Source organism: Phyllostomus discolor, chromosome 2, assembly GCF_004126475.2.
Source record: "Phyllostomus discolor isolate MPI-MPIP mPhyDis1 chromosome 2, mPhyDis1.pri.v3, whole genome shotgun sequence".
In the NCBI taxonomy this organism is placed as follows: Eukaryota; Metazoa; Chordata; class Mammalia; order Chiroptera; family Phyllostomidae; genus Phyllostomus; species Phyllostomus discolor.
Window position 1 is genome coordinate 26946866 of NC_040904.2, and position 23769 is coordinate 26970634.

Sequence of the window (23769 nt, forward strand, 5' to 3'; positions counted from 1 at the left end):
GGGTCACTGGTTTGATTCCCAGCCAGGGCACATGCCTGGGTTACAGGCTAGGTCCCCAGTAGGGGGTGCATGAGAAGTGATTCCTAACATCCCTCTCAGCTCTAAAGTTTCACTACCCCAGGCTATGCTGACCGCACCCAGGACTCAGAGATCTGTGCTTGTCTCTATCACTTACCTTAAATACAGGGTGATGGTGTCCATCCTTGTTGCACTTTGTCCTCACAAGACTCATGAAATGGCCCTTCCCTTGGGCACAAATGTCAAGGGACTGCCCAAACTGCCCCTGGGCCTTCAGGCTTGTTTCCAGAGCTTCCTTCTGTCTCAGACCAACACCCCACATCGGCATACATGACTGTTTTCAGACTCTTTGAAGGTCTGTTCCTACATTACCCACACGTGGGATAGCCACGGAGTTGTTGGAGAGTGTGAAGGGTTCCCTGTGAGTTGGTCTTCAGCCCACACAAAATCCAGGAGTTGGCTTGACATAAAGATTCTCAGTGGATTAGAGGATAGAAGAACCTCAAGGCCAACAGCATGGGCCTGCGACACTTCTCACATTCCCTGTTCCCCGCCTAAGCTGGCCCCTTCCAATTCCTCTCTCCCTCCCTCCCTCCCTCCCTCCCTCCCTCCATCCTGCAATAACTCTCCGACCCCAAGAGAAGAGGACTTTATCTCCAACCTCATGCTCAGGAAGTACAGTTGTTACAATAGCCCCGCCCTGGCTGCTCTGCATCTGGAAAGTTGATGGGAACACCTCCATGCCAAGACCACACTGGGTAGAGCCGGGGAAATATTAACAAGGGTGTGTAGCCCTCAGTCAAGGGCCCAAAGCCCCAGCTGCAAGTGGTCCAGAACCTCTGATCCGCACGAGCCAGCCTCAGAAACGCAGACCCCTGAGCCCTTTCCCAAATGAGGTGCGGCCGATTATGCCGATGTACCACGTATTTGGCCTCCATCCTGTGGAACAATACATTCTGGCCTGCCATAACATGACTCACACTGTTTCCTGCGACAGGAACACACTCCCCTCGTGGACGTATCCACTGTTGACCCGCCAGCTGTTTTCCCCCCTCTCTGTTGGAACAGCGTGTTGCAGACAACGGCTGCTGCCCTTCAGCCCAGACCCTGAGAGGGGAGATGCACACAGCAGGCGCCCACCCAACGCTGGCAGCCCGTGGCGGACAATGTGGACGGAGAGAAAACATGGCTGTTGGCAACCTCTGAGATTTGGGGGTTGTCCTTGAGGTATAATCTGGCAAGGGCTGATGCGTGAGGGGTTACAAAATCAATGCTTATGGGCATCTAAGTGAAGGAGGGAAGCAGCAAGAATGTGTAAGGCGTGGGACTGGCAGGGCTGCGGCAGATTCAAGAGAAACAGCCTAAGACTAGGCTCCAGTGCTGAACTTTGTTATGAGTTAAAATTTTAAAAATGCTGTTTATGTGGTTAAACATCAGAGGCCAAGATCTTAATAACACAGCTGATTAATATTTTCTACCTGACAGCTTAACTACAAAGAAGCATCTAGTTAAAAACAAAAAATATAATGGCCCAACCTCTTAATGGTTTTCATAATCATTTCACTTTTTAGAGCTCTTTTAGGCACCAATCTCTGGTTGAGAAGGAACAATATCTGAAATTTGACAGTTATACACACTTTATTTCGGGGTTTTTAAAATCTTATCTTAAAATGAAGAGAAATTAATTTTTATTTTAAAAGCTCTCTTTCAAAAACTTCTGTTGACTTCCCCAACATCAATACGAACTTCTACAAAATTGGTCAAATCTAATCATACCACAAAACCACCACCATTTGTCTTAAAGAAAGTGACTCCTATATGAATAGGGATTGACAGGGGGTTAGATGAATTCTATAGAATATTTCATTTAATTGGTTTTATTATAACTGGGTCAGGCCTGAGACCAGGAAAATGGAAATAGCCTTTTTAGAGAATCACACATTATAACAGTTCTAGTTGCAAATTTCTCTTATGGAAGAGTTTCAAATATCTGTGTCTTAGAGCTGACTACAGACTTTCAAGTTTCTATTTTCTCCCAAAGGATATGATTGTTTGCCATCACGTAATCCAGAAAAAAAGGAATCCGTGGTCCCGTATCAGTCATAATAGGAAACTGCACAATCCCAAAAATATGGGGCAAGGAGTGCTCCTCTTTGACCTGTGAGTAGTAGATCCAACAAGAAGATACATCCCATGGAAAAATAAATGTGCTCCTACACAACAGGAAAATCAGATGTTTTCAGACCACACGAGGGCTTTCCTCTTGAGGTGAAACTAGTAACAATGAAGCAGCACTGGTTTTTTTCCTCTCTTTATTTTCAAACCGATTGTTAGAGAAAACACGTGAAGCAGATTAGTGACCAACTCAAACCTCCAGTCTCCCCTTTCCGGCCTCAGCACTGGCACGCAGCTCTCTCTTCGTTGCCTTCGGGCTGTGTGTGCCTGGAGTCCTTCCCAAAAGGAAACACGCTGCCTGGCGTTCTGTATATTGTTGCTAATTCCCAGGCGGAACAGGAGACTGACGAAGTGACATTTAAAAACATTGGGGATTGTATTTTTAAAAACAGGACAATAATTCAGATCTTCCTTTACTTCTTCTCTATATTACCACGGTAAAATGTTTATCGAAGTCAAAGAGCTTACGGATACACAGTAATGACCTTACATTAATGAAGCCATGAATAACTCATCAGTGAAGTAAGGGAAAAAGAGTCCAAATGCAAAGGTGGTTCACTATTGTGTTCATACAGTATTGAAACAACCATAACACTTAAATAGCCAGAAAGTTCTAAGCAATATTAAATAATAATTGTAATTGTTAACTCTGAAATACTGTCACATGTTGAAATACTTCCTGAATGACCAAAACAGATGAAATTTTGTTTGGTATAACTCTAAGTTTTTTATACAGAACTATATATTTTTAAATATTGGTAATCCACATAAGAGATACACAAAACCTTGAATAATGAGACTATTCAATAAATAAAGTTCCACATTGCTTTGTTCTTATGAACTAAATGAGCTTATAATTGAAATGAAACCCTTTTAAGAAGTTCTATAGAATGACACGTTCTAATTGCTTGGTCCTATTAACAAAACACTTTGTTCAGTTCTCCTCAACATCATCTTCAAAGGGCCTGATTTGGATTACTGTCCAAATATAACACAAGCAGAGGGTGACTGTGTAATGTCTAGACCACGGGCTCTCCGTGAGTTTCAGTTCCGTGTGGGCCGGAGAGTGCCCTTCCCACGAGCTTCCCATCGAAGGTTTTGTAGCACCAGCTCTGACACTCTCCACCAAGCGTCCTGTCCTCCTCTCCGTTTTTGGTGGAATGTCAAATTAATAATGGCAGGTGGTGTTCCTTAGCATAACCTGCCAAAATGTGATAATTTCCTTGGAAGAAAAGCCGTGGGCTGCAATCAGACGTCTGAGCTGACAGACATCCAAATGGATCCTGTATATAAAGAAAAGGTTTGTGTCTTCTGGAATATGAATGTCCACTTTTAATAGATTCAAACAGATCCCAACATAAACATCTTCGATCTTGATGGGTTTTACGTGACTCATCATCTCATAGATTTTTGGCACCAAATCTCTGGACATTATATAACCGAACCCACTGCAGTAAGGAGGATACACCTTGAAAGGATACTCCTGGTATGAAATGCGGTGTTTTTGGTAAATGATTCCTCTATAGGAATAATTATCAATTAGAGGATAACCTGTGAAAAACTTCTCTGACTGGTTTAAATTTAAAAGGTACTTTACTAAATTGCCAGTATTGATGAAAACATCAGTGTCTGTCTTCATGATGTACTTGGCATTGGGGCAGAACTCAGTTACCCACCTGAATGCCATAATTGTTTTCAAGGTCAGGTTATTATACGTGTCTAAAAAGTCTTGTCGTATTATGTCCCCATAAAGAAGGTGTTCATCCTCCAGGGACAATGCTAACACTTTGTCTTCCCTCTCAGCCTGCTGGCCTAGTAAGAAAAACGTAAGAACCTCATACCCCCACCAAGACTTTTTTTCACCCCAAGTAACCCGAACGGCCTGTCTGGCTTTCACATCTGAGGGGTGTGAGGTCACCAGGATGACAAGAAACGGGTTTTGATGAGAGCAGTTTGAACGCTCTTGAAGGGTGAAGCGAAAGTTCTGCCTGTAAATTGGCTCATACTCATAGAAGTACATCCAGTTGACACGTTCTATCACATTGTACTGCGGCAGGCTGAGGTACCACATCACAAGGAAGCTCAGGAGTGACAGCAGAAGGAGGCTCCATTTGAGGGATCTCAGTGACATCCTACTGGGAAGGGTGGTCAAGGGGGCCAGGGCCATCCACAGCAGCTCAGAAATACGTGGCTCAGGTTCTGGAAGATTTATCAAAGATTTGGGGGTTAGTAATCCATTCCCCTAAAACAACACACTTTCAAATGACATCCCATTATCTACTCAAGGAGAAAGGGCAAGAAAGGAGAACAAAGCTCTGAACAAAACCAAAAATTCTGACCTGAATCTTACTAACTTTATTTAACTGTAAACAAATGAACACCAACAATCAAAAATATATTTGAGCTTTTTACATTAGGAGAAAGGTTAAAAAATATTCTTGATTATTTTTGCAAATTCATACTCCTTGCTTGACAAAAATAACTGTTACAATATGATTTTTATCCCAAATGTCCAGAGAGACAGAAAGAAATGAGTAACAGAGGTGGGTTTAAAAATAAATCTATGAGCCCTGGCTGGTGTGGCTTAGTGGATTGGGTGCTGGCCTGTGAACAGGGTTGCCGGTTTGATTCCCAGTCAGGGTGCATGCCTGGGTTGTGGACCAGGTCCCCAGTAGGGGGCATGCAAGAGGCAACCACACATTGATGTTTCTCTCCCTCTCTTTCTCCTTCCCTTCCCCTCTCTGTAAAAATAAATAAACAGAATTGTAAAAAAAAAATAAAATTATGAGGTATTTTGGAGTGACATCAGAAAAATGGTGGCATGACAGATCCCCTTGGCTTCTCCTCTTTAAGTTTCAACAATCTGAACAGCTCTAATTCAACACAGATTACCAGTGAAACATCTAAAGGCAGGCAACTGGGAATGAATTGAGAAGACAAGAAGGGAGAAGGGCTGGGACAAGCCACAGATGCAGCCCTGCAGCCCCAGAGCTCATGGAGGGACTCAGCCCAAACATATTTGGTGGGCATTCCTGCAGGAGTGGGCTATACAAGCTGCCGCTGAGCCAAGTGACTTGGGCAGGGACACGCACAGAGCTGTGGCCACGGTCATCTGATGGTCAGCATCCCATACAGAGAAACAAAGGCATGGAAGCCTGGCCCCCTCTTAACCTTGCAGAGCTCACCTCCCTTCGCCCTTGGTGTTGGGTTGCAGAGCACATTATCTGCAAACCAGAGAGCTGGTGCTTTAGAATCACTTTTTCTCTGAACAAAGGGTGCACTCTGTGACTCCCGGGATCTAGGAACACAGGGGTACTCCTCAGAGGTTCAAAGTCGACATTACCAGGAGGGCAAAGCAACTTAGAAGGCAGCCAGTTTACTCCAGCCCACCCTGCCCCCATGCTTCGTGGTATACTAATGACAGTGTTTGCCTATGGGGGACAGCACTGGGATTTCATGGATTTGGAGCCCCATTGCCCACCTCATTCCCCTGCAGGGTTGGTCCCCTGGGACTGGGGTGACTGGATCACAGGGGACCCATTTTCCCATTTTTACCACCCTGCAGAGATGTGAAAAGCCAGAGAAGTGCATGAGAACTAAAAAAAACTTATGATTCAGTGCCACTTACTAGAAAATAATAGAAAGAAATCTTCATGTACATCTATTAGAGAACTGTCATTCTTACATAGATGCCTAGACAGAGAAGGAATCCATCAAGTACCATGAATAACTGAAGTAGTGAGGCAGCTCAGAAAGGAAATGAAAAAAATCTCCAAAAAACAAACTTAAAGACATGGAAATATGTGATTTAAATGACAGAGAATTCAAGATCGCAGTTCTGAAAAAATTCAATGCATTGTAAGAAAATACAAACAGGCAGTTTAATGAACTCAGAAACCCAATCAATGAACAAAGCAAGTACTTCACCAAAGAGGTTGAAACTTAAAAAAAAAAGAAATTCTGGGGATGGAGAACTCAATAAAAGAGATCAAGAACGAACTAATGAGCATCGAAAATAGAGCAGACCAGATGGATGAAAGGATTAGTGATATCAAAGACAGAAATCTAGAAATGATGCAGAGGGCAGAGAGAGACTTGAGCATAAATAAGAATGAAAGGCCTCTATGAGAACTATGTGGCTCCATCAGAAAGAGCAATATAAGAATAATGGGTATACCAGAAAAAAGAGAGAGCTGAAATGGAACAGAGGGCCTATTCAAACAAATAGCTGATGAGAACTTCCCAAACCAAGGGAAAGAGCTAAGTCCTCGAATCTAAGAAGCAAACGAAAAACTAAACACCTCAATCCAAAAAGGCCTTCTCCAATGCACACCGTACTAAGCCCGTCAACAATTAATAACAAAGCAAGAATTCTCAAGGCAGCCAGAGAAAAGAAGAAAGTGACCTATATAGGAAAGCCCATCAGTTACCATCGGACATCTTGGCAGAAACTCTACATGCTAGAAAACAGTGGGAGCCAATTAATTATTCAAACTACTAAAAGAGAGAACTTCTTTCAGCCAAGAATATCTCCAGCAAAGTTATAGGAAGAAGAAATAAAGACTTTTCCAGACATAGTGCAGCTGAGGGAGTTTATCACCAGAACACTTCCACTGCAAGAAATACTCAAGGGGGTTATTCTACCTGAAATGAAGAACAAAAGGCCACAAAACTACAAGTAAGATGACTAACAGACTTACAGCATAAACAAGGATAATTTGTGACAACAAACACATAAAAGGGGAAGAGGCACTGGGTCAGAATTTGCAAAAGGGGTGGAGATCAAACAAAGGGCTACTATACACATGCAACTTTCGTTTTCATAAGCCTAATGGTAACCACAAACCAAAAAACCCAAAACTGAGACAAATAACTTTAAAAAAGTTATGGAAAGTGGTATGGAATATCAGCAAACAAAAACAACAGACAGAAACGCAAAGGAAAAGAACCAATAAAGGCACAGAGTTACCAGAAAACAAAAGATAAAATAGCTACAGAAAGTCCTCATTCATCAATAATTACTCTAAATGTATTGGTAAATGGAGTAAGTTAACCAAAAAAAAATGGCACAGCGTAGCAGACTGGATCAAAAACCAAAACCCAGCCATACGCTGCCTTCAAGAGACACATCTAAGCTGCAAAGACAATGACAGACTCAAAGTGAAAGGGTAGAAAGTGATTCTCCAAGCACATAACATCCACAGGAAAGCAGGTGTAACCATACTTACATCTGCCAAGACAGATCTCAAGAAAAAAAGGTGACAAGAAAAAAGATGGACATTTTATACTGATAAAGGGGCCACTACATAAGACGACATAACATTTCTTAGTATATATGCACCAAGTGAAGGAGACCAAAATATATAAAGCAACTACTAACAGAATTAATGGGAGAAACTGACAAAAACACAAGCAATCATAATTGGGGACCTAAATACTCCACTGTCAGCTCATTCAAACAGAAAACCAATATGAAAGTATCGGCTTTAGAGGGCATGTTAGTCCAAATGGGCATAACTGACATTTATAAGAACAAGAGACTAGACGTTCTTCTCCAGTGTGCATGGAACATTCTCAAGGCTAGACCATAGTTGGATCACAAAACTAGCCTCAACAAATTCAAAAAGACTGAAATCATACTAAGCACATTCTCTGACCACAATGCTTTAAAGTTAGAAATCAGCTGCAAAAAGGAGGTAGAGAGACCTATAAATATGTGGGTCAAAGAAGAAATAAAAGGTGAGATCAAAAGATATATAGAGGCAAATGAGAATGACAATACAACATATCAAAACTTCTGGGATACAGTGAAAGCAGTAATAAGAAGGAAGTTTATGTCATTACAGTTCTACCTCAAGAAATAAGAGAAATCCCAAGTAAACAACCTAACATTACATCTTAAAGTACTAAAAAAGAAGAAAGCAACCCAAAGTCAGCAGAAGGAAGGAAACAGTAAAAATTAGAGCAGAATTGAATGAAATAGAGAACAAAAAGACTATACAAAAATTAATGCAAAAAAGAGCAGGTTCTTTAGAAAGAATATCAAAATTTACAAACCTCTGGCTAAACTAACTAAGGAAAAAAATGTCAAGACTCATTTAAACAATATCAGAAATGAAAGAGGAGAAGGTACTGCAGATAACACAGGTATACAAAGGATTGTACTAGAATACTATGAAAGGCTGTATGCCGCCAAATTCAACAACCTAGAAGAAATGGATATGTTTCTAGAAATATATAGCCTTCCTGGACGAAATCATGAAGAACTGGAAAATCTAAATAGATCTAATCAACAGTGAGGAAATTGAAACAATCATCAAAAACTCCAGGACCGGATGGCTTCACCAGTAAATTCTACCAAACATTCCAATAAGATTTGATACCTACCCTTATCAAAATCTTCCAAAAAAAAATCAAAGAAGAGGAATACTTCCCAACACATTTTATGAGGCCAACATAACCCCAAACCACACAAAAAAGGAAACTACATACCAATATCTCTGACGAATACAGATGCAAAAATCTAACCAAAATCGAATACAACAACACATTATAAAAATAATACATCACGATCAAGTGGGGTTTATCCTAGGGGCACAAGGAAGGTTCAACCTATGCAAATTGATCAATGTAATGTACCACATTAACGAAACGAAGGATAACGATCATATGATCTTATCATTAGACACAGAAAAAGCACTTGATGAGATACAACATTCATTTACAATTAAAACATTCAATAAAATGGGTACAGAAGGAAAGTGCCTCCACATAATAAAGGCCATATGTGACAAACCCTCAGCCAATATCATACTCACTGGTGAAAAACTGAAAGCTTTTCCTCTAAAATCAGGAATAAGGCAAGGATGCCCACTCTCACCACCCTTAGTCAACACAGTTCTGGAAGTCCTGGCCCAAGTAATCAGGCAAAAAGAGGAAATAAAAGGCATCCAAATTGAAAATGAAAAAGTAAAATTGCCACTTTTGCAGACAATGTGATTCTGTGCATAGAAAACCATAAAGAGTCCACCAAAGAATTCTTAGAAACAATAAACAAATACAGTAAAGTTTCAGGACACAAAATCAATGTGCAAAAATCCACCACTTTCCTGTGTACTAACAATGAAATTTTCAGAAACAGAAAAATACCTAGGAATAAACTTAACAGATGTGAAGGACCTATATACTGAAAACTACAAAGCACTATTAGATGTTGAAAAAAACACAATGAAATGTTCCATGTTCACAGACTGGGAAACTCAACACAGAATGGCTGTCATTACCAGCTGTGTTCCACCCTTAGCACCTTTCCCATCCTATTTGTGTCTCTAAATTGATTTTTATTGTCAAAGGGATTATTCTGAAGAAATAATCTTGATGAATTCTTACTACTTGAAGAAAAGTAGGTTTCAAAGACATAAGTATCACTACGGTCTATAATTGAAGGTCTATTTCTTACCTTCTTCTTGATTTATTTTTCTCCGAGTGAAAGACCTTCTATTTCACCAACTGAACACTCAGTAGTAATATGCTTGAAATTTCTGTAAGATATAAGAAACATAATGGCGTTTGCATAGGGGTCAAGGAAATAGAGAGGTCATAGAGGGGAAGGGATCCTTAGAAGTTGAAGTAAAAAGTTAACAGAAATACCGGTAGTCCACAGAATTCAGAATTTGTGGCTTCATCGAGGAAGAAGGGCAGTTGATGCTCAAGGCTTAAAACCTGTGTCTAGGTCCTCCCGTCAGCTGGTGACTATGTCACCCTATGACAGTCCCACTTCCTTCGGTGAAGAGCTCAGGGGTCATTAGAGGAAGTGAGACACAGCACTACTAAGTGACACTCTGCTGCTACTCTCTCTTCAATGCTCTGCTCCAGTAACGATTTTTTAAAGGGACTGCAGGAATGCCTTCCACGCTCAGCAGTGTGGGTGTCAGTGTGGAAGAATGGAGGAGGTGTGTGGTGAAGAGGGGAAAATTAGACTAGCCACAAATACTATAAAATAGGTGCTAATTCAGGGTGATGGAAATATAGGCATTCTTGTATATTTATAGTTTTCTTTGCATTTTAAATTTCTCCAAAAAATGAGAAGAAAAAGCACAATAAAAATCCTTGGATATCAGAGTTAATGGTCCACCCTAAATCTTGGCTGCAACACTACATGGTTGTGTGACCTTGGGGAAGTTGGTTAACGTCATAAAAGTTTGTTTTTCATCTATAAACCAAGCCTTACAATACTAACTCAGTTACTTAGAAGGCTGTGGGGGAGAAGACAGATTAACCAGTCAGCTCAGGGGCCCTCAACAACGTGAAGTGACACACAGCCATGCGGATGGATGCGCACACTATGAATTCACAGGTATCTAACCCACCTGGCCTCACCGCTGGGGCGGGCTCAAGCCCCGACCTCGGCAGCGCAGGGCGGCTGGCCTCCTAGCACAGGCCAGGCTGGGACAGCTGAGCAGTGGGCCTCGTGAACCCTGGCACTGTCCTAAATCCCACAGCCTGGGGAAGGGACAGAAAGAGGCCCCAAAACACTGGTGGATAGAAAAATACAAAAAGGCCAAACAGGGAAGTAGACCATTATTTCATCACTGACCTCTTAAATAATAATGCCACACATCGTGATCAAGAAAGCAATTATATATAAATTATAATTTAAAATTTTCCATTTTATAAAAATAAACATGTGATTACATAACTACGCAAGCGTTCACCAACTGGACCTAAGCAAACGACCTTCCTTACCGCACAAGCCTAGCGCAACGCTCGGTACAGAGCAGGCCACCGGTGAGGACTTAACTTGGTAGTTGATCCCTAACAGCTGAAAAAACATCTCAACTAACAGAAAAACCCAGAAAACCTCCAGAGACAGAACACGCTGTCGGCGTCCAGGTTATGAAGTATGCCCGGGATTTAACCAGCAAGTGGAATCACCATCCCCAGACGAGGGCACCTCGGTTATCCACCACCAGAACGCTGTGGCGGCTCACGGCCCAGGCCAACCACAGGCTGTGTCTACAGGTGTCTGAGCGTCAGAGGGGTTCCGCGGACCACAGAACGGGGAATCATGCAAACAAACTTGCACTATTACTTTACACAGAGGGCTTCTCAGAGTTTCTAATGTTAATGTGCGTTCTCTCACAAGAGAATATATTCTGCAGTGTTTCTTGAATTTCTCTGAACAAAAAAACCTATTTTAATTTTCAGAGCCTCTGGCAGGACTAGAATTCCACACTTTGGGAAATCCTGTCCTGGAACATCTTTGCACTCACTGAATTGAGAAACTACTTTCTGTGAATTAATAAATAAATATTTAAGGGTAATTGGAGTAAAAAATAAATTTTTTGAACACATTAGTTCAATCACTTCGAAAAACTTTTCAGTGTTATTCACTAAGGCTGAACATATATGTACAGCAACCCTACGATACAGCAACACCACTCCTAGGTACAGCACTCAACAATGTGTGTGTGTCAGCACACCGAATACGTCCAAGAAAGTTCGTAGTAGCACCACCCGGAATCACCCCACAGCAGAGCAGAGAAATAAACTTACCATAACAGCAAAGTGTACAAAATGAAAAAGAACAAACTACAACCTCACATGACATCATGGAGAATCTCCTAATGTAATGCTGAGCTCAAGAAACCAGACACATAAAGAAGAGACGTTTTTCCATTCGCGCAAAGTTGAAAAGCAGGCAGAAGTAATCCATAGTGTTAGAGCTGAGGACTCTGGGGATGTGGGGGGAAATACCAACTGGGAGGGACCGAAGGGGACTTTCTGGGTGCTGGCCATATTCTATTTCTTGACCTACATTGCAGCTACAGGTGTTATTTACCTGAATAACTTGTCTTCTAACTTGTGTACTTTTCTTTTTGTTTGTTACACTTCAACAGACACATTGACAAAGTGAGGCCATCCTGTCCATCACTCTGCACACCTGGTGACTGTGTGCGGTCGGCGTGGGCAGGTGTCTATGCCACGTGATAGCCCCGGGTGCCCCCGTCGTGGTGAGAGCACCAGCAGGCGGTGCCGGGCACTAACCCACGCAATCTTCAAGAGAGCCTATGAGTTAAGACGCTTTTAAAACCTTTAGTGTTTGCATTTAATAGGTAACAAACAAAGGCTTGGAAGAGTCAATAACTTGCCCAAAGCTGCAGGCTTGTAAGTGGTGGAGACAAAATCAAATAGGACTGCAAATCTCAGGTTCATGGCCACTACACTCCTATCTACGCTAGGCAGTCTGCTGCGTGCCCCTACACTGGAGCTGGTCTGAGTGGGTTTTACTTTCTTGCAACCATTGAATCTTGATAGAGACAGAAAAGCAACATCACAGCCTTACTGTCTTTAAGTAAAAAGACTCAAGATTCTTACTCTCAAAATCTGAAATATGCTCTGGCTGGCGTGGCTCAGTGGATTGAGCGCTGGTGTGTGAACCACAGGGTTGTAGGTCCGATTGGTTCCTGCTCAGGGCACATGCCTGGGTTTCGGGCCGGGTCCCCAGCTGGCGGCATGTGAGAGGCAACCGATCAACAGCAATGTTTCTCTCCCTCTCTTTCCACCTCCCTTCCCCTCTCTTTGAAAATAAATAATCTTTAAGAAATCCCTGAAACATGAAGTATTAACAACAGTAATAGTTAATAGTGAGTCATTCATACAAACACAAATTTTTTATTTTGCAACAAAAATATGCACAAAAACAAAAACCCCAGGAAGTAAATTGGGGTTGGGGTGACACAGAGAAATCAGCTCAAATGAGAATCAATGCTCCAGAGAAATGGAACAAAGAGTTACTGCAATGGTACAGTTATGCAAACCAAAGTAACTTTCCTGAATTCTTTCCTGGGATGCAAAAATGTTGCTTACTTTTCTGCAAAAGGAAAGCAAATTCAATTATTTTCAAAAATATGCAAAATATTTTCTAATTGCAAATGTAACATATGTCCATTAGAGAAAGTTTTGTGAATGCAAAAAGGCACAAAGATAATAAAAGCTTAAAGATAACATTACCATTTTTAATGAAGATTTATCAAGTCTGTCTCTCCTCCCATATGCTGCCACTGCTTCCTCCCGTCCCTACCACAGCCATGGTGGCTTCCAGTCCGACCCCTGAATGTGTCCACCTCTTACCCACGCTTGCAGAATCTGCACTTGCTCTCCCTCTCAAAAGCTGGCTCAGGGGGAGGGTATGAGGGGACTAAAAGGTAACAGGGGAAAAAAACAACGACAACAAAAAAGCTGGTTCTAGAGAAGGCTGGTTCCTTCTCATGCCTCAGGTCTCAGCAAAATGTTATCTGAGAGTGTCCTTCCTGGGCCTCCTATTTCAAGTAGCTCCCCCAAGCCCTTATTTTCTATCACATCCCTCATTATCCTCTCCTTAGCATGTAAACCCTACCTGATTTTTTTTTGTCTGTTCCCTTCACAAGAATGTGAGATTTGTGAAGGAAAAGACCTGCTCACTGCCACATCCCTGGTGCCTAGCACACAGTGGGTGCTTGCTAGACCTCTGAATACTGTGCAAATAGTCTGGTAATGTGCTTCTTTATCCACTTAATACACTGAGAAAATATTCCGAGGAACAAACTGAATCCAAAAGTAAACTCCCGAATTTCTGTTGGATGATGCTTTCCTTTTCTTCAGCTATTTTTCTAACACAAAGCTTTATTCTTTCTTTAAAGACTTTATTTATTTTTTTAGAGGGGGAAGGGAGGGAGAAAAGAGGGAGAGAAACATCAATGTGTGGTTGCCTCTTGAGCGCCCCCAACTGGGAACCTGGCCTGCAACCCAGGCATGTGCCCTGACTGGGAATCGATCTCCTGAACCTCTGGTTCGCAGTCTGGCTTGCAGTCTGGCACTCAATCCACTGAGCCACACCAGCCAGGGCCAAAGGTTTACTCTTATATGCTACACTCATTCTGACCATGTGCAGTTTAAAAAGTCCACACAGGAAAAAAAATTTTTCAGTGAAAATCAAGCATGCTAGATTCAGGATCATCCAAGGAGAAAGCACGTGCTAACTATTAAAGATAATTATGAAACTATTGCCAACTGTGCACATTCTGACTTTTCTACATAAAAACAATACAGCAAAGAGGGTGGAAATCTAAATGCTCAGAAAAGGCCCTGTGTGTACTGACTTTAATACAAGTCATAAGCACACACATCAATCATGTCCCATTTCCTACAAAGTAGAGGGGACCACCTATCAACACGCACCCATGAGGAAAACTTACCGAACTGAACCCATTCATTCACGGACAAAGCAATACAAAACGCAACTGTTCTGACCTCGGATCACATCAGAAACAAACACCACCGGTGATGTTTCACCACAACACCTCCTTCCCCTCTTCTTTCTTCAGCCCAGTCCTTCTCAAGCTCTGCTGCAGATTATCATCTCCTGGAGAACGTCACCCAGTGTGGACCCCAGGGTGCGCCCAGGACCAGCTTACTCAGTTTCTGAGGGTCAGGCAGCAGAATCTGTAAAGCTTCCCAGGTGACTCCAACGTGGAGCTTGTTGGAAATGCAGAACCTCAGGCCCCACCCCAGATCTCCTGAATCAGAAGCGACATTTTACGAAATAACACATGTTAAGCAGTTAGAATGGCACTGGCACGCTAGCAGCTAAGTAGATGGTTCTGCCATTGTTATTAAAGTCTGCACTACAGGCTCCATCCAATCTTCCCCGATTTGCTCACATTGTGTTTACAAACCCCACGGATAGCTCCAATGTTTCTTACTGGACAGCATATGCTTTATAACACACTTAAACACACAAATAAATCCTAGCCTGTCCCCTTCTTCCTCCAAATCAGGCCTTTTTTAGAGGTCTAGGATTATGTTTCCTCCAGAATCTCAAAGTTCCTAATGTTCTGCTACCCCGAATGTACAAGCCCACAGGACCCACCGGGAACAGCGCATAACGCCAAATGTGGGCCTCCCAGACCCTCCTGCACCCCGGGCTCCCCTCTCTCATGGCCCTTCCTCCTGCTCCACGGTCTTTCCACTGCTTAATGACATCATTTTTTGATGCATCATTTGCCTTGTCAAAAGTCCTACAATAGGTACTTCTAGCCACTGGAGGAGAACGACAAAACATATTAACCTTTTCAAATTGAGGTGTGAGATATTCAAGTGACATCAAGCTCCTTTCAGGACTGTGCATATTTGATAGGCTTCCATTTTTATTTTTTACTTTGAAGCACACAGCTGGACGTAAAATAAAGACTCAAATTTTACTTATTGAATGAATGAACTGCGACTGCTGTATTTGCCTAATTTAATAATGCTTAAAAATAGCCCCGGCTGGTGTGGTTCAATGGACTGTGAACCGAAGGGTTGCCGGTTCGATTCCCAGACAGGGCACATGCCAGGTCCCCAGTAGGGGGGCGTGTGAGAGGCAACCACACATTGATGTTTCCCTCTCTTTCTCCCTTCTAAAAATAAAATATTTTAAGAAATGCTTAAAAATAAAATTTCCCTTAATCTGTCAATGGTTTGCATTAAAAAGAACTTGCTTTCTACTTCATCCATTTCTTCACACTCCCCTCCCTCTGTATTTTAGCAATAGCTCCTGGGTGGTCCTGGTACTGCAACAAGATCTTTCCATCCCCCCCACCCCCTCATCTGTTTGATGATTAAAACCACCTTAGGAGAGAGCCCCATCATTATAACATTTATCTGCCAGCTAAGGACACAGATTTGGAGACCTGCTCCTTAGGGTCACAGCCAGCTGGGCTGTGAGCAGGGCTGGGAGTCCCGGTGTCCTCACCCCCTCGGCAGGGTCTGTAACCACTACACTATGACACATCCTTCATCACTTGGTTTTTCCCACCGGCCTGGCATTTTCACACTTCCCTTCAAGTTGTGCAGCACCTCAGATCTTCCTCAGGGATGAAGAGTTGTCAAAGCCAAACCAGAATCTTTAAAAAGGGAGAAATCCTAAATGCAAACATCGCTCAATCTCCAAGCAAATCAAGCTTGGCTCCCTGAGAATTAGTCACGGCTACACTTCCAGAAAGCGTACTTTGCAAGGACAGTTTTCAGAAAGGAAAGATGTGCTGAGGAGAAAGAACATTAATGAATGTGCATTCCAATAACCCGGAATATGCGTCTGAACTTCGGCAAACATCAGTGAACACTTGGACACAAACTTGGTGACCATCGGGGGCCAGCGGAGATTCACAAGATCGTTTCATCTGATAAGCCTCACCCCCGTTTTCAGCGGGTTCCTTGACCAGAAGAGCAAGGGAGGCCTTAGATAACACACAGGAATTAAACTTCGCTTAAGAGGACAGGACACTGAACGGTCCTTCTGAACCACATGGAAAGAAGTGAGGCCGATGACCCTGCCTACATGGTTTCGAAAAAGGCCGACCCCTCAGAGCCTGTGTGAGTCAAGCGGTTATTTGCTCCACACACAGTCTTGGGCTCGAGCGGGACTGCGAGAGTATGGGGTTGACGAGCGCAGTCACAGACCTGCCCTCCCGCTTAGGTTCCGAGTTGTTGGGGCACCTCTGTCAACCTGAGAGACAATCTCCAGGGTTTAACCTCAGCCCTAACTTCAGCGTTTAACATTCTTCCCTATTTAACATTTCTTATCGAAGACAAAGGAATGTAGGCTCATTCAATTTTGTAAACAAGAAAAATCAGGGGAAAAATAGTAAATTCTATAGGGATATAATTACAATCTAAAAAGCTTTCAACAGGTCAGAACAGGGCTAAAGTGAGATAAAATCTGATGACAACAGATTTACTGTCCAAATTCAAAGTTAAAAAAAACCCAACCACACAAGAGCAGGATGGGGGATCATTTTCACAGCAGCCTATGTTAAAAAGACTGTGAGGTTCTAGTGGAGTGGGAGTTCCATAGGAAGAAAGGTGGTGACCTAGAGGAGTAACGGGAGAGTCGGGAGACCAGCGTTTTAGTTCTAACAGCTGCGGGTGAGGCGAGGGGGTGCCGAGTCACTGAGTTGCTTTGGAGAGTTGCTTTTCTCATCAGAACATCAGGGGGTTAGGCCAGGGCATCTCTCAGGCCCCATCGGGCTGCACCAGTGCAGATGATGTTCATTCTGTTCATGGCTGTGTCCCCAGCATCACCCACAGTGCCCGGCACACAGAAAGCATTCTCCAAGTGCTGCGAGTTAATACCATCATGTGTCCTCCTCCCTCAACACACATACACCAACCAAAAGCCCAGTAAACTCTTGGGTTCAAGAAACAGAAAAATAAATGTCTGAGCAAAGCAGGTTTTTATCCCATAGCCACATAATACATTCCACTTTAAAAGGACCATTGACAAGTTTGATATAATTCAGAGGAAGGTAACCTGTTGGTTATGGATTTGGTTTATCATCTCTCGTGAGGACTACATGAAGCAGTGGCTGAAGGAAAGGGGGGATGTTCTGCTCTGGGAAAAATGAAAACTTGGAAGAGCCATGGTAGTTGCTTTCAAATATTTTGAACAATATATCAGTCTTAACTCCAGAGGGCAAATGGAAACACAAAGACAAAAATTAGCAACAGGGTCCAATGTAGATTTCTAAAGTGGACTGCTCTCCACCCACGGAAATCCTCAAGTGGCTGGCAGGAATGTTGAGGAAATTAATGACTCATTGAGTTGCATTTTAGGTAACCTCTAAGGCCCCTCCCAACTCCAAGATTCCATGACTTCGTATGGGTGTTTAATATGCAATACATGGAAAAGCTTCAGTTTTATTGGATTTTATTTTTATGTAATTTTTAAAAAATATCCAATTTTTAATATAAGTATTCATTGAGTGGAAGAAAACACCCTTCCATTAAGCCCAACTTTCCATGGTTGTTACAGCTATAAGTAGATGGTGAGCATAAATACCTAACACCCCATCACCGTTTCCCAATTCCGCCCTTGGACCCCCTGTGGGTCGCACCAGTACCACCTTCAGGTGTATTCTGAGATGCATGGGAGAATGTATTCCAACTCAAGTCTTATTAGAATAGAGGGCTCCTGCCTTGGTGGGTTGAAGTAGAAGACACCTGGATTTTTTAAAACATATTTTAAGTAGATATGTGTGTGTGTGTGTATATATGTGTGTGTGTGTACACACACACACACATATATACACTGTTGGCAGACAAAGTTGTTTCTTGTAGGAATGACAATATGTGGGAATATTTATTGAATTCTGGGCTATGTAGGGACTTTGGGCTAAGAAAAATGAGCAAGACATGAGAGGAAAGTTCAACTATAGTTTTCGCTTTTTCCCTGTCTGTACTTGCCAACAAAAAAAGCCCACTCTTATTAATGAGAATGCGTGTTAGGGTTTAAACGAGGTGAGCTTTTGGCTTAAGTCTGTCCCCTGCTAGAGCAGTTTACAAAGCACATTCACAACACTGTACTGTAGGTGTTACCATCCCATTTTTCAGAGACCTGTGTAGTCAAAGTACAGGCAGACCGGGAGGCCCAACTCAGGCCCGCCTCCAAATGCTGTGCTCCTTCTCCAGAGCACAGTGCCCGCAGAAGAGCCCAGCCTCACCTCTGATCCTGCAGCCTCTTGAGACTCTTGGGCAGGGAGCTTTAAAAAGTAAAGCCCGGTGGACTTACCTTTGCACTCAGGGGCGGGCTCTCTGAGAGAATGCCATGACACAGCAGCCTGTGGGAAGAGGCAACAGGACAGCCGGATCCGAAGACGCTAGGAAAACTGGGGCAGAGCAAAGATCACACCGATCAGGCAGAACATCAGAAGGCTGACTTGAAAGCTAGACTTCCCGTGTCTGTTTGGTTACAGCTTTACCAATTGGAGAGAATTTCATTCATTCATTCAGTATACTGGACCCGTGTCAGAGGCTGGGGCTGCAACAGGGAAGGTAATAGACAAACCCTGCCCTCAAGCGGCTACACTCCAGGAAGAGCAAGGAGGAAGGTTCACATCACCACCAAGCTGCACACTAAAAGTAACGAGTAAAGTTCACCTGGAGAAGATGAAGGGAGACCGCCCTCCCCAAATGCCTCCAAGTTAGTGGTCAGCCTCCACAGTACGGAGCTGAATTTGCCCTCTCAGAATACGTGGATGCTCAAAAAAGGTTCAAATTATAGAACCTGGGTCAGTTTAGAGTTAGGAACTATGTAATGCTCAGAGGTAAGAGTCAATGATTATTTTTTATCTGAGAAAGTGGGTGACTCCATCTTTGAAAACAAGGTCTGTTACCCAAACAGTAGCCAAATACAGTTCCAGAGGAGACATGGACCGGGCCCTCAGTCACACCGTGGGGAGCTTGTCCGAGCACAGCTGAGGAGGTTAGCAAAATTCTATGTTCTAGCCCAGAAGTGGGCAATTAAAAAAAATAAAATAAAAAGCCAGACAGCAAATATTTTTTTGTGGGCCCTATGGTTTCTCTCCCAGCTACTCAATTTTGCCTTTGCAGTAAAAACAGAGCCATAGATAACATTAAACATACAGGTATGGCTGTGCTGTATTAAAATCGTATTTATAAAACAGGATGCTGGTCTGGAAGTGTTTGTTCTAATCTCATGACACAGTATCCCGTAGGATATCAATGAACTCTCCTAAGACTGCTCTTCTCTAGGTTTCCTCATGTTCCCAAAGGGCCAGGCTACGGAAAACGGGGTCTCAGTGCTGACAATGTGTCTCCTAAGTGACATGGTTCCTGGAGGGTAGGCAGGGCTGATTAATTGTCCATCTCGGCTGTGGATATGATATGGGGCAACAAAAGGCCTTGGCTTTCTGATTCAATACCTGTGTTCAGGGTCAGACACACGCTGAATGGTCAACTTTGATCATCTACTCTAGTTTCCTGGTTTTTCTTCTTTCATTTTCCAGAGCTTCAAGTGGCACAAGCTCTTGAACTTAAATCTTCCATCTTGCAGCCTCTCAAGGCCCTACCCCACAGATGTTCTCCCCTTAACCAGATGTGGTCCCTGAAAATCTCCATGCTTCTAGCCCATACCCTCATCTTACCTCTCCTCTAATTCACAATGTGCCAAAAGCTCTGGTGCCAAACCAAATCAGTATTTATAATATGCAGCTTTTCATTAAGATAAACCATTGCGTGCTTTGGCTGGTGTGGCTCAGTGGATTGAGTCCCGGGCCTGTGTCACTGGTTCAATTCCCAGCCAGGGCACAAGCCTGGGTTGTAGGCCAGGTTCCCATTAGGGGGTGCTAGAGAGGACACCACACATTGATATTTCTTTCCCTCTCCTTCTCTCTCCCTTTCCCTCTCTCTAAAAATAAATAAATAAGTAATAATAATAAAAGAACATTGTGCAAAGTCCCAAAAGAAATATTTGCCAAAGAGCCTACTGGTAAGTGAACTGCAACTTTTGAACGCATCTGTTGTGCAAGGTCATTGAATAGCACCCTGTTTGACTCCACACACTTGACCTCACTCATGAAGCTGTGATGTATGGTTATCTAATAATACTGTGTGCAAGAAAAAGCAATGACAGCTTTTAGAGCCGCAACAGAAAGCATATTTGGCCTGGATCTTATATATAGTGGTATAAGGGATAAAGGCATTTCTTAGAATGGGATTCTACCCATTTTATCCAATGACAGACAGAACAGGGCCTGAAACTGGGCACAGAGAGAAGGCAAATCATTTGAAGAGGAAAGGAAAGAGAAGAAAGTATCCACTGGCGTATATTCTTAGGGATAAAGTGAATTAAGTCTGAACTTGAAGTTGAATATAACCACCAAATTACAGTTATATAGTTAAATTTTCCTTAGGTAACATATTTTAATAATTCCATTTTTAAAACACATATATATATTTTATGAAATGACTTAATGGACCTTAATTAACTCTTGTAGTTCACGAATCCTTTGAGGGGAATAAACATAACAAAATTTGTAGGTGTGTATATGATCCTTAAAATTTTGTAAAGGAGACTTGGCCAGGTAGCTCAGTTGGTTAGAGTATCATCCAGATATGGGAAGGCTGTGGGTTTGACCCATGGTCAGGTCACATATAAGAATCCACTAATGAATGCATGAATGGGTGGAGCAACAAATCGATGTTTCTGTCTCTCTCTCTTCTCCCCTCCCTCTGTAAAATCAGTAAGTGAAAAAAAAATTAATTTTGTGAGGGAGACTATTATTATGGTCAATTTTAACCATGGAGAATAATTTCTAAGTTAAAATAAGATGAGCTTACCTGTAACATTTCAGATGAGGCCAAAGCACTAGCTGAAGTTCTTTGTTGTTTTCTGTATCCCATGCTTTAATCAAAACAGATTTGCTGGGGACTATGGAACAGAAGAACAGAAGAATACATCTGAGTCATAACAACATTGGGCACTATGACATCTGAAATCGATGTTCTATACCTAGCTAGCTGCTAATTATTATATATCGACATTTCATTTTTCGAAAAATGATCCTCTTGTCTTCCTTTTTGTTTTCAAAGGCATCTAATCTGGAATTATATTTAGCCACTGTTTTAATAATAGGCTTTATTTTCAGGGCTGAAAGTACCCAATGATCATTCATTTGAATGAAGCTTCCAGTCTAGGAGAAAAATGTCATAGATTCTTATCTCTTAATTTTAAACAGTTCCCTTCTCAAGATTGATGCAGATTCAATGTGCACTTTTATCAGGCATCCACACAAAATCAGACTCTGAAAGCACAAAATCAGTGCCCTACCTCTGCCTAAGTCGCCTGGGGAAAGCTAAACCACAAAGTTGTTCCCAGTTGAGGACTGCAAACTCAAATCTTGCATCTCTGAAAACAGGGGGGAAACAAGGACAAGGTTTGGTAATTTGTTCCTTGGTAGTAGATATTCCTGACAATGCAGCCACATCCTAAAAGCTGGCACGATGTACAAAATACAGCGGAAAGGAAGCCCTGTTTGCCCCGTGGATCGCCCTTCTAGTCCGGAGTGCGGAGTGGAAGACTAGGAACGCAACCCGTCCTTGCTGTTGGCATCATTCTCAGTGCTTGGGAAAGTGAGATTCCATTGCACCTTGAAGATTTCTTTTAAAATGCCGAATATACTCGTTAAGATCTCCCTTTATAAACCCTGTAACCACTAGGGGTTTCTTCCACTTGCGCCCAATTCGTCCCTTCTCTTCCTTAGGTCCACCTTCTCCCAATCCCTCCCTCTAAAGAACCCTCCTACCATTCGGCTCCCGGGCCCTTCCCCAGGGCCTTGGGAATGCGTTTGCCTCGGGCCTGTAGGGGATCCACGAACACCAAAATAACATCTCGGTTCTCTCCCCCGCGGCCGCCAACGCCCCCTCCCTCCCGCAGCTCCCGTAGTTCGTCTTCAGAGCTGCCGCGGTTACGAGAGGCAGGCGGGGGCCGAGCCCAAGAGCAGCGCCAGGCCCGGAATGCTCCTTACAGCCGTGCGGCCTTGGTCAAGCACGCACCCCGGCGCTCCTCCCTCTAGTCCGCCGTGCTGCCGGGCCCCGTCTCTCGCGCTCACCAGGGTGGAGCATCTGTTCGTCCTGGAGGCCCCAATCCTAGGGCTTGGCCACTCGTCCCGCTACGCCAGCAGCTCTCCAGGAGAGGGCCGAAGGAGTGGGCGGCACCGCCCAGCCGTCCTCTGGGTCTGGCCGTTCAGGTCCCAGTGTCCCAGAGGGCACGTCCCCGGAACAGCGAGTCCCAAGGCCGAGCTCTCCACCCGGCCCGGGATCTCCCAAACCTCAGGGCTGCCCTTAGACCCCTCCTCACTCTTACCTTCCGCGCGCTGCGCGTTCCCAACTCGATCGCGTGCGGCTGCCGACTCTCCCGCCCCGCGCGCACACGCACCCTCCGCACGGCCGGGCGCGCTCAGACCGCGCGCGGGGGCCGGGGGCCCCTGGCTCTCTGGCGAGCGCTCGCGTCCCCTCGCTGCCCGTGGTCCGCCGCCCTACGTACTCCCCTGGGCGGTCTATTACAATCCTCGCCATCCCCAAGTACCATCGCCGCGGTATTAGGTGTGCATTTTACACTCGAGGCTGGCGAGGGTTAGGCGATTTAGTGGGCAGACCTCCCGAAAGGATTTCTGCTTCAGACTCGCTCCTCTTCGGCTGCTTGCAATGTTTCCAGGCCGCTTAAAGGTACGCGCTAGAGGCCTAGAAAGATTTACTTATTAAAAATCCTCATGGAGTTATTCAGGAAAACAGAAAATTTAAGAAGTTCTTTGGTCTTTCAGAAGAAGTGCGCATTCGCGTTCTAGAATCCATGGAGAACGAAGGGTGGGTATATATCAGGGTTTCAATGGTCTGGTGTACCAACAGGAATCGCAGGGAGGGGCGTGCTCTTGGGAAACACCTCTCTGGATACCTTCCTTCGGTCTGGGGAATTGAAAGAAGGTCAGTTCCACCCGGAGTCGTCGCCTTTTATGTAGCGGTCCCTGGGAGGTGGTGGAGAGGCTTTCAGGCTTGAGAGCTGGGTGTTTGCTGAGTTGTGGTCATACTGGTCTTTGGATGGAAGTGGTTGTATTAATTCAGAAATAATATTTCTTCTCCTTTTATGGCATCCCTGGAAGAGTGTCATCTGCAAACAGGTTCCCATTCTGGCCACTTGGCTGTGGGACTGTGAACAGCTTGGCTCCATCATTACTGTGTAAAAAGTTGAAAAAATAGTTT

General features: G+C 43.6%; 1 protein-coding gene across 8 annotated transcripts; it reads right to left on the bottom strand.

Moving 5' to 3' along the window:
* Positions 1–1882: 1882 nt before the first annotated feature.
* On the bottom strand, positions 1883–23453 carry B3GALNT1 (beta-1,3-N-acetylgalactosaminyltransferase 1 (globoside blood group)). 8 transcript variants are annotated; one of them, XM_036017618.1, is made up of 6 exons: positions 22877–23453; positions 21842–21919; positions 21352–21442; positions 18782–18878; positions 9653–9734; positions 1883–4392 (listed from the first exon to the last, which is right to left on the bottom strand). In XM_036017618.1, the coding sequence occupies exon 6, from the start codon at positions 4358–4360 to the stop codon at positions 3362–3364; it is 999 nt and encodes a 332-aa protein (XP_035873511.1). In that variant the 5' UTR covers positions 4361–4392; positions 9653–9734; positions 18782–18878; positions 21352–21442; positions 21842–21919; positions 22877–23453; the 3' UTR covers positions 1883–3361. The 8 variants fall into 8 exon arrangements, with proteins under 8 accessions (XP_035873511.1, XP_028360985.1, XP_035873512.1 ...); XM_028505184.2 differs by having other exon boundaries at positions 22623–23453; XM_036017619.1 differs by lacking the exon at positions 21842–21919.
* Between the last annotated feature and the right edge of the window lie 316 nt (positions 23454–23769).

Coding starts and splice junctions, on each gene's coding strand:
- B3GALNT1 (XM_036017622.1), bottom strand. CDS start 4,360: ATGGCCCTGGCCCCCTTGACCACCCTTCCCAGTAGGATGTCACTGAGA.